The 18,978-nt window shown below is 47.3% G+C and overlaps 2 protein-coding genes across 2 annotated transcripts in view; one reads left to right on the top strand and one right to left on the bottom strand.

The window, feature by feature from the left end:
• The first annotated feature begins 816 nt into the window (after positions 1 to 816).
• On the top strand, positions 817 to 6,261 carry Chrac1 (chromatin accessibility complex subunit 1). Its single transcript, XM_005354522.3, has 3 exons — positions 817 to 2,930; positions 5,086 to 5,212; positions 5,735 to 6,261. Exons 1-3 carry the CDS (start codon positions 2,784 to 2,786, stop codon positions 5,851 to 5,853), a joined length of 393 nt encoding a protein of 130 aa, XP_005354579.1. The 5' UTR covers positions 817 to 2,783; the 3' UTR covers positions 5,854 to 6,261.
• An 11,400-nt stretch (positions 6,262 to 17,661) lies between these two features.
• Ago2 (argonaute 2, RISC catalytic component) overlaps positions 17,662 to 18,978 on the bottom strand; it is a 40,147-nt gene continuing 38,830 nt past the window's right edge. The window contains exon 19 of the mRNA XM_005354520.3: positions 17,662 to 18,630. Within this exon, the coding sequence (XP_005354577.2) occupies positions 18,522 to 18,630 (109 nt within the window). The 3' untranslated portion in view covers positions 17,662 to 18,521. The remainder of the gene's footprint in view (positions 18,631 to 18,978) is intronic.

Raw genomic sequence — 18,978 nt, 5'->3', positions numbered from 1 at the left:
AGAGAGAGAGAAAGCCAGCTGAGCACCAGCACTCGTCCCTGTTTGCTGAAGGCTGACATAACACGGCCAGCTACTTGAAGCTCCTACTGCCTGCCATGACTTGCTGACTTTCTGCCATGACTGACTATGCCCTGGAACTGAGTCAACATAAAGCCTTCCTTCTCTAACGTGATCAGGTCTGACATAGCAACAGCATAAGCAAGGAGGCCAGTAGTCTTCAGGGCTCCTGCTGTCTAGGCTGAAAAACTCATCTTAATCTGAAGTGGCAGGCATTTGCTCTTTTTCAGACTTAGCTCCTTTCCCTACTTCCCAAATGACTATCATGACTCAGTCTTCTCCCCCTCCTCTTTGGGAATTCTCATTTCTCTGGGCTCTCCAGACATCTTCCTCATCTCACCTCTCATCCTGTTTCCAACCTTCTCAAAACAAGCTGTACACAAATAACCAGCTAAATAAACAAACTAAAAACCTTCAAGAGCCAATCCGATAGCATCTCCTGGGTTTTCTGTTGAGCAGTTCCTTGTTTGGCCATGTCCTAGTGTTTGCTACTGGAGGCTCTGGTCTGGGCATTTAGAGGTCCTTGGCCTCTTAAAGAATTAGAAGGTGTTAACCAGTGGTGGCACATGCCTTTAATTCTAGCACTTGAGAGGCAGATGGATCTATGTGAGTTTGAGGCTAGCCTGATCTACAAGGAGACTTCCAGGACAGTTGGGCTGTTTTTGCACAGAGAAACCATCTCCAAAAAACAAACAAACAAACAAACAAAAAGAAAGTAAAAGAAAAGATCACACATCACACAGATCGCAAAATAGCAGGGAAACTTTATTCAAAGCAAAACAATATAGATTAGGAATGCACAGTCCAAAGAATAGAGGGTCACAGGAGTTCAGGCTATTACTCTAGCTTCTGAGATCTGAAGGGAGTTAGTTACAAGGGGTGGACTTTGGGTGGGTCACTTTTTTTTTCTTTTGCTTTCATCTTCATAGAAGGGTGGGTCACTATTTTGACAGATTATCACAACCTCTTTTCTACTGTACACGTCCTCATAATGTATGATTCTAATTACATGCACATTCAATTACACACATGCATAAGATGGCAAATGGAGTTTTCCTAAAAGTTCGCTTTAAGGATGGTTTGCCCTATTTTGCATGTACTCCAAACTAGTTCAGATTGGCTGGCCTCCTTCCTCTCCTTTCATAACTAGAGTACAACCGAATAGAACGTAAGTTTGATGCCAATTAAGAGAAGGAAAAACTTATTCTATTGTCCAGAACAGTGTGTGTGTGGCATGATGGGGTTGGGGGTGGTAAATGTCCTAGGTTGTTAGCTGCATTGTTCAGAGTGCGTGCACAGCTCAAGCCACGTGACATCCCATAAACTATTCCTTATGCTTGTCTGCCTCACTTGTGTGAGGCGAAGCACATAACACGCATAACAGACAATACCCTTCTTGTCTCAGCCTTCCTGTACGGCTCTCCTTTTCTTCATATCTGAGCACAATGTCACTTCTTAGAGGCCAGCCTACCACCACAGGCATGACACTTCCCACTGGAAATGGTATTCTTTTCCAGTACATCTGGGTCTGAACATAATCTTGTTGAGAGCAGGCCACACGGCTGACTTGCTCACTGGCTGTCCCCTTGTGCCTGATACTAACAGTGGACATAAATTCTACATCGATGGACTTCAACCAACCTGGAATACACGGTATTGGGGGGGGGGTGTGAATCACATCTGTTGAGGAGACATATAGCAACTTTTCCTCATTGTTCCCTAACCATCTGGCAACTGCTCATATGGCATTCACAAAGCACCTATCCAGGGTAACAAGAGAGGACAGGCATTGTATGAGGAGACAGGGCCTAGGCTCTATGCAACTGTCACCTTCTGTATTTAAAAGACTTAAGCAAGTGCAATTTCAGTCTATGTGGGGATCTTAGAACCGATCCCCCAAAGATCCTGAGGGCCAGCTCTATTTGTGCTTATTTGGGCCAGGGTACACGATGATAAAGACAACACTGAACCCTAACACGATCCAACCTACAAAACCCTGCGCATTTAGTTCCTCCAGTTAAATTTAATGCCAATTTAGGAGTTTTGTCCTCTCTGGGCCGCACCAACTTTACTTCACAACCTATCCAGGCTGAAGCCCACGGTCTCATGGTTCCATCCGCCCTGGCCCACGACTTCCTGCTATTCTTGGACACTGTCCTAAGGATTACCACTTGCTCATATGTTTCTAACAGCCTTCATTCTACCTTCTTTGCTTCCTATTCCTTCAGACATGGTCCATCTTCTTCAACAAGGTCTTGTGTGGCTGCGCTGGCCTCGAACGCTTGGTGACCCTCTTGGTTTTGTGGTGGGCTTACAGGGCGCTCAAGAGCCATCTAGCTCAGCCACCTCTTTAACAGGCTAATCCCCATGGGCCTCGAGGCACGGGCAGAGACCACTTCTCCCTACTCCCCTGGCCAAACCGTTGCTCCTTCCTGCTCCGGCACCGTCCATCTGATTACCAGTGTGGCACATGCTTGCTGGCGACCTCCAGAAGGAGGCCTCAGATCACATTTCTCTTTCTCTGGCATTTGAAGGGGCCGGCCTGTGCAGCTCGGGGATTCCCGAACGCAGTCGGAGGCCCGGAAGCGCTTCTTCCGGTAGGCAGCCGCGGCGTTTCCGAGGGGATTTTCCTGGGTGCCGTCACCCAAGCTTTCGGGCCACCGCGCGCCACGGCGTCTGCGCAGGCGCGGACGCGCGGGGCATCACGGGCCGCCCGGACGCAGAAGATGGCGGACGCGGCCGTGGGTAAGGACAAATGCGGGGAACAGCGGCTCGTGTCGCTGCCCCTGTCCCGCATCCGAGTCATCATGAAGAGCTCTCCTGAGGTGTCCAGCATCAACCAGGAGGCGCTGGTGCTCACGGCCAAGGCCACGGTGAGCGGCCGGCGGGGCGGCGTGAGGGGCGGGTGCGGGCACTAACCGCCCCCCGGGCTCCGCACACACCCGGCCTGACGGCTGCCCTGCGGGGGCCGCACGCCCCAGCCTCCTTCTCGCGCCTGCGCGCTCCCCCCCCCCTCGTGGTCTCAGCCCCGCCCACCCGCGCCGCGCCTCCGTTAGGCTGCTTCCGCTCTGCGTCCTCACTTCGCTCCCAGCGTTCCTCGCGTCCCTCCCCAGCGCGTCATTCCCGCCGTGCTTCGCGCGCGCGCGCCCAGCCTCCCTTTTGCGGCTGCGCGGGTTCTGCCCCCGGTTTCTGTCGCGGACTTCGGCGGGGTGATGTGCGCTCTCGAGGCTTCCTGGGTGGCCCGCTGGCCGTCTCCGGATCCCCAGGCCTCCGCACACTGTGAGGGTCTGTGTAGACAGCAGGTGGTCACAAGTTCGACTTCAGAGACAAGTGTTAACCGCACAGCCCCCTTCCAACACCGATCGCTTTGCATTTTTATTTTGTTTTATATTTTGAGACAGGTCGCAATATGTTTCTCTATCCCCGAACTGTGTAGACTTGGATTTCCTCAAACTCGAAAGAGATCCACTTGCCTCAGCCTCTCGAGTGCTGGGATTTAAGGGAGGCTCCACCAAGCCCTGCTTATTTGGTTTTGGCCACTTGTTATTCTACAGCAGCCCTACCAAAACCTTCTGTGTGCTGGGATTGAATTTTCTTTTTTTTCCTTCCTTTTTTTTATTTTGGTTTTTCGATTTAGGGTTTGTGACTAGCCCTGGCTGCCTTGGAGCTCACGCTGTAGAACAGGGTGGCCTCGAACTCACAAAGATCAGCCTGCCTCCGCCTCCCGAGGGCTGGGATTAAAGGCGTGCGCCACCACCACCAGCCTGGATTAAAAATTCTTACTACCGCTTCTTGTTTAAAGTTTGGTCTTGTTAGTGGTGGTCCAGGAATCTTCCTGTTGTTAGGAGACCTGGCCTTAATAACTACCTCTAGATCGGTTTCCAGCTTATACTTCTACTTCAAAGTGTAGTATTTTGCAATGCTTTGAAGCAGGACCAGTGTGGGTGCAAATCTTGTCACTTTACACAGAGCGTTAAGTACAGCCTGGCAAAATATAGTAGTTCCCACTGTCCTTGGACAGGTCCGGGACCGCCAAATAGCAGTCTTAGGATGACAAGCCCCTTTTAGACAATGGTGTACTATTTACAGAACACGTCTATTTTTAAATCGCCAAGATCATGGAGGAGCTGCTTGTTTCTGTGTGGTCCCAGGTCTCAAAGCTTCCGTTCAGATTCATCCTAGCATTAAGGATCTAAGAACTATGCAGATGCTTCTTTAATCCCTTCCTAGCTGAACCTTGGGAAGGGCTCAGTTTACCTTATTTCTGAGTCTTGTCAGGTCCCCCCCCCCCAGAGTACATCGGCAAATTGAGATGTCACTTTTCAGCTTGAGGTTGTTGGATTTTACTATAGTTATGAGTGAACACTCTTCCACAAGGGATTCAGGTAGACTGAAAATGTGTTTCCGAGATACAGATAATGTGTGAGCTCACATCTGTAATCCAGGCACTTGAGAGACTGAGGCAGGGGCATCTTCAGGAATTCAAGGCTAGTCTGGATTACAGAGTGAGACTTTGTCTCAATAAACTGTAAGCTAAATAAAATCGTTGGCAGGCAGAATTTTTGAATGTTCGCTCCATTTATTGTAGTGGCTGGGGACACTCCACCCCACCCCCACCACTGGTTTCAGATAGCTTCTGTATCTCAGACTGGCCCGAGTAGAACTTGTGCTGTATCCATAGCTGCCTTTGCTTTCCTGTGCCTCCTGCCTCCACCTCCAGAGTGCTGGCATGATACGTGTGCGCCACAGCACTCCCCTGAAACCAGAGCCATTGTTCATGATCACTTGTAAGTATTGTTCGTGTTGCACACCTAAGCTCAGCTTAGAAAATGCCTGCTGCCTCCTGCTCTACCCAGGCATGCTTCTTTTCTGACCTCATGTTTCTTTCTCCTCTAAACTGATTTCCTGTAATTTAATTTGAGGAACCAAGATAATCAGAAGTATTAATGGAATTTTAAGCTTAGGAAGTCTGTGGCAAGTTTTCAAAGTTGACCTTTCATTTAATTTTTTTTGTTGTTGTTGGTTTAGGAACTCTTTGTTCAGTATCTAGCCACCTGTTCCTACAGACATGGCAGTGGTAAAGCCAAGAAAGCACTGACATACAGTGACTTAGCCAGCACTGCAGAGGACTCGGAGACCCTTCAGTTTCTCACAGGTACCTAGTCTTTGGGACTTTCTGGTTTAAAAAACAAAAAACAAACAAAAAATATGCATAGTGAGGTTTTTTGTCCCGCTATTGTCTCTATCGGTTTATCTGACCTAGCACAGGAAGGAGTTTGTGGCATTCTCTGTTTGAGCCCCCCATGAACTGTAGAAGTTGGCAGTGTATACAAGATGCTTGGCTGACTAGCAGACTCGCTCAGAGCTGTGTACTTTGTCCTGTTCCCCCACACACCAACAGCAACTGGTACATGCAGCCATGGATAGAAAGAGCTTTGTCTAGCCCAGGGGCAGTCCATCCTTCCTCAGCTTGCTTGGACAGGGTGGGTCACAAATCAGGTCAGAGCACTATCCAGCTGTGGAATGTGAACAGGTCTGTATTAGCATGCACCAGAAAACAACCCGTTTCTGTGATTCCATCTCCTTTAGAAGGTATTCTAAGTTGGAACTAGTACATTTTGAAATTGTTTCATAGTTCACCATAAGCAATTACTGACATACTTCCTGTTTTTTAAAGATATATTACCAAAGAAGATTTTAGCTAGTAAGTACCTGAAAATGCTCAAAGAGAAGAGGGAAGAAGAGGAGGAAGAAAATGATGGTGAGGAAAGTGACATTGGTGAAGTACTGGCTTAAGCCAGCAAGAAGTGCTCCGAGTGAGTCCCGTGAAAAGCTCAAGGACAGACTGACAGCTGGGAAGTGGCGGCCACTAGCAGACTTGGAGCTTGTATACCCTCTTGCAGTGGGAAGGACTGGAGCCGTCTCTTCTCCTAGCAGGAAAGACCCTGGGCAGATGGCACTGCTGTGGCTTTGGGTACAGCAGCACATACCCCTGAGCTTCATGTTGAACTTGCAGGAGGACCTGGAAGATCCATGTCAGCTGTCCAATCCCAGGGACACCTGTTCTCACAAATGGCTACACATGTAGCTCATGTACATTGTGCTAGCTTTGAATTTTTTGTATTTTTTAAGAAATGGACTATGCATTTTTATTGTACAGAATTTGCTTTTCCTTTTCCATTAAAGGTCTGTATATATTTTACAGTAACATGCTTTATTGGAGTAAATTTAGGTTCTTTGCTTTTTCTGATGTCTTACTGATAATTTTGTGAAATTTCAGAGTTAGCATTTCTGGCTGGAGATATGAACCAGACAGAGTTCATGCTTAGCAGGCATAGGGCCACTGAACTCTGGGCACCAAAACAAACAGCAGCAACATGTACGTAGCTGCCCCATTCCCAGAGGAGAGCCCAGCTCATCAATCCCATGCAACTGAAAAAAGTCTTCTGTGTTTGCTGGACACTGGGGAGGTTTTTTTTTTTTTTGAATAGTCTTGCATATGTAGCCAAGGCTGGTCTGGTACTTGTAATCCTGCCTCAACATTCCAAAAATCAGGGTATATTATAAGGGCCTGTCAGTCTTGCTCACTATTCAATACACAAAACACCCCAAATATTTCCACGCCACCCTTGGTTAATCTCTGCCTCTACATGCTAATGACCACGTTCTTTCCCCTTCAGGGTCTCACTGTGTAGCCCTAGCTGGCCTAGAACTCGGAGATCTCCCTACCTCTGCCTATGTGCTGAGATTAAAGACAGTAAGATCCTGTCTACTTTACCTTCCACATCTGTTTTTAAAAATGATTCTCTTGCCGGGCGGTGGTGGCGCACGCCTTTAATCCCAGCACTCGGGAGGCAGAGGCAGGCGGATCTCTGTGAGTTCGAGACCAGCCTGGTCTACAAGAGCTAGTTCCAGGACAGGCTCCAGAACCACAGAGAAAACAGAAAAAACAAAAACAAAAAAAAGATTCTCTTTCCAGCATCTCCATCCCCATGTTTACCCTGGCAACCACTGTTCCAGTTGAAAAGACTGGATGAACAAAGCAGAGCATTAGGAGTCATTTGCCTGTTGCTGCTGTGGTCACAGGTCTGCCACAGCAAATGTTCAGTTCATTCTAGGGACTTTCAGTTGCCTGAGTCCTCCCACCCCCCTTTTTCTGACACCACCTTCACTTTTCAGTCATACTGGAGAGGCTTCCAGGGACTTGAGAGCACCACCACGTTTACACCACGTAGGTCAACAGAGCTAGCTAGCTTCATGCAGGGGGAAAAAAAATCAGGTGTCAGTTTTCACAGTCTGGAGCTCAGATCAGAGCCTTGCTCATGGTGGGCTCAACTGAATGACTTCTCATGTCTCTCTGTGCTGCTGGTGTAGACACCCCAGCTCTCTTACACCCCACACTTCTGGTCCTTGTGTGGTACAGAGCTCTGCAGAACGGGAAGGATGCACTCTGCCAGGGACACTGGACTCAGCTTGTGCATTTGCCAGTGCTCTCAAGGGAGACAATAACTAGACATCTTTGGAATAGGCAGCTGTAAATATGAGGAATTTTATTTATTTTTTGCTGACATACTATGCGGCAAAACAAAATTGACACCATACAAAATAACTTTATAAAATATCATTCACATATTTTATCAGATTTACAGCATTCTGTGCATGTTAGGGGGACTACAGAAGGAGGTGAAAAACACTATACCAAACTTTCAGTATTAGTTTATACACACAGTAAGAACAACGTAAGTAGCTGTTAGGTTTCCCATGAATTTATTGCAAAAATAGTGCAAACTATTTAACCTAGTAAGCTGTGAAAACAAACTTGAAAGGACCCAGCTAAGCTTAAACATGACAAGAGATGCACGGTGTCTCAGCATTCAGCTTTTCTCACCAGCTGTCTTGTCCATGCAGACCACCCAACCAGGTCAATGTGGGTGAGTGCCGAGAAAGAAAGACACGAAAGGCGGCCGCTCCAAGGCCAGACTGCCCAGCGGCTGCTGAGAAAGAAAGACGTGAAAGGTGGCGGCCGCTCCAAGGCCAGACTGCCCAGCGGCTGCACCCTGTCAGTGCCTTTAGGGCCATGCTACTGACTCAAAGGACGGACACCCATGAGGTCTGTGTGTGAAAGTTAAGATGCCACAACTTTGCACTGAAGGTACCCACCCTTGGGTGATGTGGAGAAGGAAACCGAGGAAGCAGCATGAACACAAAGATCTGAGCGGCGCGGCCTGCTGAGATGCGTAGTACCCTTTTCCTCAGTGTGCTTGGGGAAAGCTTCCTAATGTAGGGTGACCTTTAGAACCACATACTGCAGGGAGAAAAAAGGAGGATACTAACTTTTTGGGTTTTTCTTTCAACAGACTAATGGGGTCCAGAAAGCATAATATCAAAACAAGTAAAATATAATGCTACATAGAAAAGTTAAAAAAAAAAAACAAACCCCAAACTAAAAAGAAAACCAAAAAACCCACCAAAACAACAAACCAAAACGCAGCACACGCAGGTCTTTGACTTGAGGTACCTATGTTAATTTCATCACCTGCCCAAAGTACTCGTCAGGTTAAAATAAAATGCTTCCGGCAAGCCAATTGTAGGGCATTGATTACAGAGAAAGTGCAACAGCTCTGAGCTTCATATCCATATGCAGCATACTAAAGGGGGATTTAGTCTATAAAATATAGCTTACGTATCAACCTGATGGAAGCTTCAAAACCAAACCAAACCCACACACGTCTAACGAGAATCATCCCTTCTCTTACTTGTTTTCCTTTGAGATCCTGCAAAGGGGAGGGGTGGGAGAGGTAGAGAAAAGGGGGAGCGGGTGTTTTCCAAATCACCTTTTGGAGTCTTGCCACCAAGTACAGTTGGTTCTTCTAAAATCCAGAGATCTCTTTAAAAGACTAAGACTATACACTACAGGAAAGATTCCTAACTTTATTTCTGATTGGTATAAAATCAAATTCATAAGACTCCAAAATATTGTGTTACCTCCAAAGAACTGTTAAAAAAGATTGCCATAGTAGGAAAAGTCTAGAATTGTAAACTGCCAAATATAAAAGTGTGGAAAGTCATCGATCTCCGATCTTATTTTCTTACCCATCAAAAAGTGTTCCTGACTTCAGAAACCATGGGCTGCCGCAGAGCGCACACCTTCCCCACCTCCAGCCTGACCTCCAGACGGCCACGGGCATACTCCCTCCAGTGCCCGTGGTGTTTAGCACTTCCACCATGCAAACTAGGAGATGGAATCGACAACAGTCCATTTGCTGTTTATGAAATAAAGTCTTATACAAAACATGCCAGAGGAAGAGGGATACGGTCAGCTAAAAAAAAAAAAAAAAAAGCAGAAACAAGTACTTGGGGTGTCTGTTTTTGGGTGTATGTGCCTCTTCAATGGCACAGAAATGGAAGTGACAGCTATGAACACATGCATAGAATAGCTGGGGTATGTTATGTGAATAATGTTGGTGTAAAATTTGCTCTTGGACATATTTTTCCCCTCCCTTTTCCAAAAAGGCAGGTTGGGATCCCAGTAACAACGAGAGCAGTCAGATGGGTACTGGCATGATCAGGCGGGGCTCCCCACTTGCAAGAGAAAATGACTATTCTGAATTTCAAAAATGTATTAGGGTTAACAGAAAAGGCACAAAATAAATAAAAAATATCATTAAATAAACGGAAACGATTTCAAGTTTCATGTGGAGTTAGTTACGTCCCACTGTTTGGTTACATTTTCCAATTTAATTTGACAGACTTAGTAAATAGCACCCAACTGTTTAACTGAGGTAGATCCACATTGTAAAGAAAGCTGGGTCCCCTCTATCTTATCCCAAGATTGAAGATGCTTTTACAGAAAAAAATCTGTTGTGATTTATGCAGAAGCAGTGACAGGTGGCAGTGCCCGCTGAGAGCCTGGCCTAGGAGCAGGCTGGGAAAACCTATGCCTCAGCCGTGTTCCCAGCAGCCAAGGCTCATCTCAGACTGGAGGAGAGAACCAGGCGTTTGAAGATGACCCTGCCGAGGTCTCTAGCCAGACGGGTACAGAAACGCACATGACCGACCTGTTCCCATCGAGCCAAGACGGAGAGCACAGATGAGGGGGAGAATGTAACCCTGGCAGCGACCCCTCTAACTCCAGAGGGAGCACGTGCTGGAGTTATGATTGAGCATCTGGATCTGGACAGTTGAAACGCATCTGCCTATTTCATTTTTTATTTTTTGCATACTCTGAAATGTACAAATTCACTATCTGATTAAGGCTTAATTTAAAGTGACATCACTACTGGTATCAAGCAAGGCCTGGGCATCCTGATGATCCACAGACTGGCATCAGACTGAAGACAATGACATGAAGCCTCAAAGTTGGGTTTAGCAGGTTCTATAATTTTATAATTAATTATACAATCCATGTAGCAAATGAAAAATTATACAGAGGGGCCAAGGGTCATAAATAATAGTTTACACAGGAACTGTCAATTTACAAAACAGCACTGCGTGGTTTCTAAACCGCAAGCACAAGACATTGTCACACAGATCCACTGTACAGGTACAAACATGTCCATGACATACAGAGTACCACCTGAAACAGGCCCTTGGAGCCACTCCACTTCTCAGAAAGTAGCAAACGTTAAATGGATGTAATACATTTTGATTCAAAATCAAATTTGAATCAAAATGTCTTCAAAAAATGCTTCAGTGTGTGTGTGTAGGGGGGGATAAGACTGGGCGAGGAGCCACAGGGGAACTTCTTGAATTCATTTTTGGTTCTTTTTCAATTATTTTATAAAAATAAAATAAAACTAGAAAAATTGATAAAAACCCAGGGTTAAACCCCTCAATACACATTAGGCAGGTAATCTGAAGTATGAGAGGTAAGAGTCTGGGTTCAGGGTTACATTCTCTTCCTGCATTTGAGGCAGTAGACACTTTGTTGCACAGAAGCCTACAATTATTCTCTTACAACCTTTTTTTTTTGTTGTTGTTAAACAAAAACTCATTTGCTCCTACAGTTATAAATTCTTAACTTTTAACAACTACACTAAAATTCTTTTCCAAACGCAGGACTCAAATTCCAATTTAATGGGGAATTGTACCCTTTCGGGGTTTAATCACATTGGTCTATTTGGTTTTAAAGAGGAACCAAAATTGTTACTGTTAATGTATTATCCACCCACAGCCAATGCTTCACAGGCAAAGGCCTTTTCTATGCAATTAAAAAAAACAAAACAAAAAACCCCAAACCAAACCAAAAAGAGCAGATCACTTCCCCTGTTAAAACCAACAAAAACATCCCTTGACAGGGAGGGTGGTTTTAATGAGATCAGGCCAGGGAACTGCTTCATCCCAGGCTCGAGAAGGTCAGAGATAAGAATTCCACTATAGGCATGTCAAAGCTGGAGTCCTATGTTTTCGGTTTAAGTGACACCACACATAAGTGAGCAGTCTCCCCCCACGTCACAGAACAGAGTAACAACAATGAAAAAGCATTCCAAAACAACATTAGGACCAAATAGCACCTTCCTCCCGAGGACATCACACAGATTCACAAAGACAATTCCAATTCCCTCTAAACCTACTTCCTATACAACAGACGGTTGCGCTGAGGAGCAGAGAACAAAAGACCTGACCCCAAACCCCAGCAAAAGGCTAGCCTGCGTGTGAGGGCACAAAAGACCCAGGATGGGACTAAGGGTGCCTCCATGGCTGCAGGGCGCCATCACAGTTTGCAAGGAGGAACGGAGGAACCCTCCGCGGGTAGGGTCAACTAAAGATTAGCCCCTGCAAGACTCAGAGGACACCGCGGAACAGGCTTTAGGGTGCAAGGTGTGGACTGGGTGTCCAGACAGTACAGCCAGTGCCTGGAGGCAGGGCTGGAGCCACCTGCTGCGCAGGATGGAGGGTCTGCCCCACTTCAACCTCCAGCGGCCATTATGACCTGTCCCCACAGGTATACCTCACTCTGCTGGTAGCTGGTGTTAAGTGTTCTTGTGACCACACTGATGTTAAGGAGCTTGAAGAGGCAGGAAGAACTGAATGAGTTGCTTGGTATCCCCCAGAAGAGGGAAGGTTCCTCTTGCTGATGCCCTCTGAGGACTGTGGCTCATACCACTGTACCTGGGTGAGGCCCTAGACAGAGCATGTCTAGAGCCCTGTGCCTCCCCGGATTCTCATCAAACCCTTAGCCAAGCCAGAGGATCCAAATAACCTGGGTGCCACAAATGCTCGCACGCCAAAAGCATGGAAGGTGATACCCCACCCCCAACAATGCATTACAACTAGAGAGGAGGGGTGCAAAGACATTTGGCAGAGGCCCCTCCACATGCCCCTCAATACCCAGGCCTTCATGACACTGTCCAACTGTCCTCATGATTTCCTAAGTCAATTAGTGGAGGAATCTGGGAGCTTATCATGCTGACTTTTCAAAATGAGGCCAAGAAAACTTTAAGAGAGAGGCCAGAGGGATGAAGGTAGAGCCATGATGTATAAGGATGGCCTTCTGGACAGCAAAGTGGAGGACCACAAGAGATCTGGTTAGAGGTGGCAGGTCCCCACGGCAAACCTCTAAGTCAGACATGCACTGTCAAACACTAGTGGGGACTTGGACTCAAACAGAGCCCATTTTTCCTTCCATCTGAGGGCCTAGGGCGAGAGCACAGAGCTTTCAGTCCTTCGCTTTCAAAACCCAAGATCAAAGGTCAGCTATGCCTGTACTGTCCGAATCCATGCAACCGCTTTAAATACATTATCTGCACAAGTCGGTGTTGGAGCACCTTTATGAGTTTATAGTGTATAAAAAGGAAGGAGAGAGCAGGGAACCCATTCATAAGTAAGCAAGCAGGGGAAAAGATGCAAAACCAGGCAGGAACAGGCTGCCTCCAGGCTCAGCCACATGTGGCCCTGCACGGAGTTGCTCCCAACAGCCTGGAGGATGTACGTTCCCCATGCAGAGAAGCCCTTCTGACAGCCTCTCAGGTGCTAGAATCTTGTAGCAGGGCGGTGCTGAGGTTATCCCTGGTCAGCGATAGCGGAGGGGGCCGCCCCAGGTCACAGTATGGCACACACATTTTCAAGCCAGAGCTGAACAGAGGAGTTCACAACTCAGTTGATTCAGGCGATATTTTGGCTATATTCAGTGTGGATAGCGGTGCTTCAGAGCAAACACAAACCAATGAGAAGTCAGAGGTAGCTTTTATGCATCTGTCTAAAAGGTTTGGAGAAACCACCTTCTGTAGTGATTTGGCTAAGCCGATACATTCAACTTGAGACAATAAATGGCAGAACAAATCCAAAAGACACAAGGTGAGGGCTCTGCAATGGCACTGACATCACTCACACACACACACACACACACACACACACACACACACACACACCCCATACTGCGGTTTGAATGTAAAAGCTCCTTTTGTTTCAGACACTGGGTACCCTGACCACAGACAGTTTATGTGGGGCTGACTAGAGAGAGCCTGTACTTAGAACCCAGCAGGGTCACAAGGCATGAGGGGCTGCACTGGGCTTCAGATGTCCCTGCCATCCATCCATGCACCATAAACGACAGTCTGACACAGCAGTGACCTCACAGCTTTAAGTTGAGGGCTGGTCAAAGAAATACAGCGATGGCCCGTTAACACTGGCTGGGCCATTCCGATGTCATCCAAGTTGACAAAGGCCACAGGGACTAGAATGACATAGTTCTGGGGGCCTGGCAGATCACAAGAAAACTAAACAGACCAAAAGCGCCACAAAGACTCCTAACTAATCCATTTACATTCAAGCCTTCAGGTCTCGGAGAGCATGCTGTCCTGTTCAGAGGTGGAGAACTTCTTGTCCGAAAACAAGACAAGGCTAGTCCACAATGCTTGAGAGAACAGATCCAGTCTGCACACTCTAGCATATAATACTGAAATGTGTGTTCAGATCGCAGAAGCAAGGCAATGTCCCACATAAACATCAACTCCTGCCACTGCGAATCTGTTTACAATCACTTCAACGAGTACAGCAGATATGGAGTTGGATGCAGAAAAGAAAACTGTTGCAAGATCAGTGCAACTTCCAGGAGCCAGCGGGTCTGCAACAGGGCACCCAGAACAGAGCTAGCGCACTGCCTGCAGTGAGCCAGGCAGCATGGTTACTGTGGGGAAGGGCTTAAAACAAAGTGTTTACATTTGCAAATGAGACATATGAACACCAAGGGAGTGTAACTTCTACTTAGGGCACATTCCTTTTTTCAGGGGTGTAAAAATGAGTCAGGGAGGTCACAGAAAGGTTGCTTATGGCTTGTCTGGGGCCACGGGGATTGTCCACTGCCTGCGTAGCAAAATGCCCATGAAAAATCCTTGTAACAATCCAAAAGGTCAGGGACATGCTGAAGGACCCCGAAGGTTCCTGTGACCAGCCAGTGCTACCACCACAGGGCCAAGAGAGGTCACCCAGCCCTAAGGCCTCCTGGACACTCAAGGGTCCCAGCTGCATTGACTCGGGGCTGGTCTACCCTTAACACATTGTATCAAATATAGAATTTGATTGAAAAACTGCTTGTAAAAATAAAATTATAATCACCCTGCAGATCAATACAAAAGCATACTGCTGCATCTATAAGAAAAACAATTCATCCAGAAAAACTACATCTGTGGCTTCCAAAAATAAAGCATCCGCAAGCCCGAAGGTAAACATTGGGTCATTTATAAAAGTTAGGGGAAACAATCTCTACCATGTCCATCAGGTACCACATGCATTGGGACAGCCAACTCAGCCGAATCAAACCAGAGCAGGAGAGAAAAAATAAATAGCAACATTTGCACTTAAAAATAATAAAATAACATCTAACAACAACAACAAAAACCCTGCCCAACCCCACCGCTGGGGCTGTCTTTCTGTCAAGCCCTCAGTGACAGGTAAACATTAGGAAAACAGGTGTTGGGTCAGCTGCAGACAGCATGGAGGGAGCAGCCTCCCCACTGGCAGTGCCCTGTGGCCTAGAGGCCAGTAAGCTGGTGGGTGTGAGGAGTGGCGAAGAGGCCAAATCTGGGGAAAGCAGAATGGACCAAATAGTATCAAGTGTGCATGTGAGGACATCCCCAGACAGCCCCTTTCTAGAAGTACAGGTAGGCTGGGCTTCAGGGCCGACGGGAACTAAGACAATCTTGGGCTGGCAACGCGTAGTGACAGGATGGGAGTTTTGATAGTATTAAGAGCTCATCTACACAATGGGGCCTCGCGGTCTCCCTAGAGTTTTGAACTGCTTCATCAGCACGGGGAGAATTTGCTGCATGGTGCACACAGTGGTGAAGGGATTGAAGTCATGACTGGTTTTTGAAAAGTAAATATCCTACTAGGAAGAGTCCCAGCATGGGAGTCTGATTGGGCAGCCTCTCTTAGAGACAGGCACACCCTAATTTCCCTTCCAAATGGATACAGAGCATAACAACACAATCACATTCAGTTTGCTTAAAGCAAGGCACACCTTACTTATCAGTGGGGTTGGGAACACAGCTAGCTAGTGGGCAGCTCAACCTAGGCCAAGTTTCTCCCGCAAGGAGATACTTCAGGAGCTAGCGGCACCTGTCGCCAGCTGTAGGTGCAGTCTGATAGCTGGCTCCCACAGAAGACCGAGGTCTCACACTACCTCAAAATTTATGCTAATAAGGGGAGGGCAAAAATTGGGGGAAACAATTATTTACCTGAGAAATTGGAACTCCAGCCATTTATGAACTGCACCATGGGACATGTGGACAATGTGTACCTAAACTCAACCAGGGGTGTTTGGTCTGGGGAAGGTTTTCATGTTCAAAGTGTCACAAATAAGCATGGGCCAAAGAAAGCACTTTCCTAAAGTACTTTAGCCCATAAAAAGAAAGAAAACTTATCCTTCAAGATGATCAAAACAAGCAAAACTCCCATCTCAGATGTCCTCCCCAGCTCACAGTGCTCCTAGGTGTGAGCTCAGGCAGGTTTCTTCCTGCTCCCTTGGCCTCATGAGGGACTGCCTCAGAAAGCCTCCAGACACATGGGGGTGGGGGTAGGGGGCTAAAACACAGATGCCCAGCCGGCTGCAAGCGCCAGATCCAAAAGGCTGGCAGCAGGCCTGAGAATCTGCATTCTAGCACACTCATTTGCATGACTGAGATCCCATGGCAAGGGGCTAAGGACACACCTTTGAGACATGGTTTTTATGGGATTTTTTTTTGTATTTTATAATTTTAATTTTTATTATTATTATTATTTTGGTTTTAGAGTAGGGTTTCTCTGTGTATCTTTGGCTGTCCTGGAACTCATTCTGTAGACCAGGCTGGCCTCAAACTCACAAAGATCCGCCTGCCTCTACCTCCCAAGTGCTGGGATTAAAGGCGTGTGCCACCACGCCCAGTGAGACATATGGTTTTAAGGATAACTGGAAACAATCTAGTTTCAGATTCTAAAAGTTTACCAGCTGAACAAGTTTTTCAGCCTGACCGAGCTTAGTGAGTTAAAGTGTTTTTATATCCTTTTCGAAACAGTCTGAGAAAGTGCCACTTGCCAATGGGATAGCGGGCAGTCCCAGTGCTTCTGAGACTGAGGTTTGTCACGTTAAAAGATTTTTAAAGACACAGCAAGAAGAGACTAATGTCATTAGTAAGACACCCACATGCACACACAGACACACACCCCACTGAGGGCATGACTTCCTAGGTCACTGCGTCTGCCCCACCACCAGATGCAGAGCAGGTGGATGATGGGCAGTGGTGGCACTGTGTCCTCTTAGCACGAGGTGACAGACACGGTGGGGGTGGGGGTGGGGTGGGCACCCTCCCTCCACCGCAGGGTCAGAGGTAAATCACGCAGAGTTGGGGGGGTGAGGACCATCAGCAGGGGTAGAGAAAACCCACAGAGCACAAAGCAGCAAGGAAGAGGAGGCCCTGTTCCTACTGGGAACTTGTGTGTGGAACGCGGATCCGATTCTCACTCAGCTTCAGGATAAGCACGAAGAGCCCCACTGGACACACACACTGAAGTGGCTGCTGCCACCTACAGAACCACTAGTAGTGTCCCTTCTCAGTTCAATGGTCTCTAGGTTGGCAAAGCCAGATTGGGGCCCAGAAGCAAATACCACCCAGAGCAGTCTGTGCTTTCCCTGCTGGCCTTGCCCACCCAGCTCCTCCTACCTGCAGCTCCTCCTACCTGCCCATCCCATGCCAGCAGAGCCACCATCGGCAGCTCTCTCTCCATTTCAGTGCATAGATCCTATGAAAGCCACCTTCCAGACTGCACCCAGAGAGAGGTGCACTCTGATGAGAGCTTGTTCCCCAGCAATGGAAGAATAAATAAAATCCATTTGTGCTTCATCGGCTGAGCAATACACATGGATGAGGCAGGCGAGGACGGCAAATTCCTGGCAAGCACACTGTCCTTCCCAGAGGTACAGGCTACACAGTCCACACTGGGGAGGGGGAAGAAGGAGGGGTGCATCGCTGTCACATGAAGCCAGTTGCATATTCTTCTACGTAAGCACTAAAAGCCACAAGAGGTGGCCTGTCTCCAGGCTCCAAACAGCTCCTGATATGGGAAACAGGTCACAAGAAGCACCCCATAGTCAACAAAAGGAAAACAGCATCTACCTACCACATTTAATACTGCAAACCAGATATATATATTCTTCTCTTACATTAAAGACATAACAGTGAAAAAGGATTGTACTGTATTTACCACCACAGACCCGTATTCTTTAGAAACTTTGGAAAATAAATGTCACAGTCCTACAGGACAAATCTTATGATTAGACTGTCAGTATATTGTCTTTTTTTCTCTTTTTAAATAAATTTTTATCAAAATGGCACTTGTCTGCCAATCTCTCGGACCCGTCACTGCTGCAAACACACGTGACTGTCCTCTCTGCGACTACGCCTTCGTTCAGGCCTCGAGGGCAGGCAGTGGCAGGCGAGAGACATCATGGATACCAAGCAGCCATCTGCCCTGGGGCTGCAGAGCACGTGGCACCCCTAGAACAACATTAGTGACAACTTCTTAGGGTCAGGCTTTAAAACCCCAATGGTGATGGTGTTGCTTTCACGCTCAGAGCCTTCACAGCTAGTTAGAGCCCAGCGATTTCATTGAGAATCAGGTGTTAAAAACGAGTAAATCGAATGACCAAATAAATTAAAAATGTTTTAAAGCCCTGAGAGTTCATAGACTGGTTTGAGGACATTTTGTTGTTGTTTTGTTTTTAGGAAACACGGACTCTTTCGGTGAGCAGCTTATAGGTTTTGGCAAACCACGTTTCCTACAATGGGGTCTCATACAGGCCTGCAGCTCAAAATCCAAGTTTGAAATCTGGGACGGAAGGCATTCTGGAAAATGGAGGATCTAATAAAACCAAAGACGTCTCATGTTTGATGCTGGCTGTCACGGAAGGGCTGGGCATCTGTTGGTCTGAGTGTAGCTGGTCTCGTGTGAATCCAACTTGGTACACAATCGCTAAACACTACAACATGTCAAGCAAAGTACATGGTGCGCAGTGTGTCCTGGTGGACCTGGACCGCTTTGGCCAGCGCTTGGTGATCTCGCCCGTTGCTCTGCCCAGAAGTATGGCTTCCTTCAGCGCTGCAGAGGAAGAGAAAGAATGTAGTCTTTACCAGACACCAATCCGGGAACAGGAACAGGAACACGCAGGGAAAGCAGCATGGCTGCGGCCACACAGCTGACGAACAGCCACGGAGATGGCCACTTCTTCCAGGGAAAGCAGTCGTCAGCGCCTACAAGAAACTTTAGCCGGGCAGTGGTGGCGCACGCCTTTAATCCCAGCACTCGGGAGGCAGAGGCAAGCGGATCTCTATGAGTTTGTGACCAGCCTGGTCTACAAGAGCTAGTTCCAGGACAGGCTCCAAGACCACAGAGAAACCAAAAAAAAAAAAGAAAAAGAAACCAGCCTTTCATCGCAGCACTCAGTAG

This window comes from Microtus ochrogaster, chromosome 15, assembly GCF_000317375.1.
Source record: "Microtus ochrogaster isolate Prairie Vole_2 chromosome 15, MicOch1.0, whole genome shotgun sequence".
Classification (NCBI taxonomy): domain Eukaryota; kingdom Metazoa; phylum Chordata; class Mammalia; order Rodentia; family Cricetidae; genus Microtus; species Microtus ochrogaster.
Note: the sequence above shows the minus strand (reverse complement) of the source record. Positions and strands in the feature narration are given on the sequence as shown.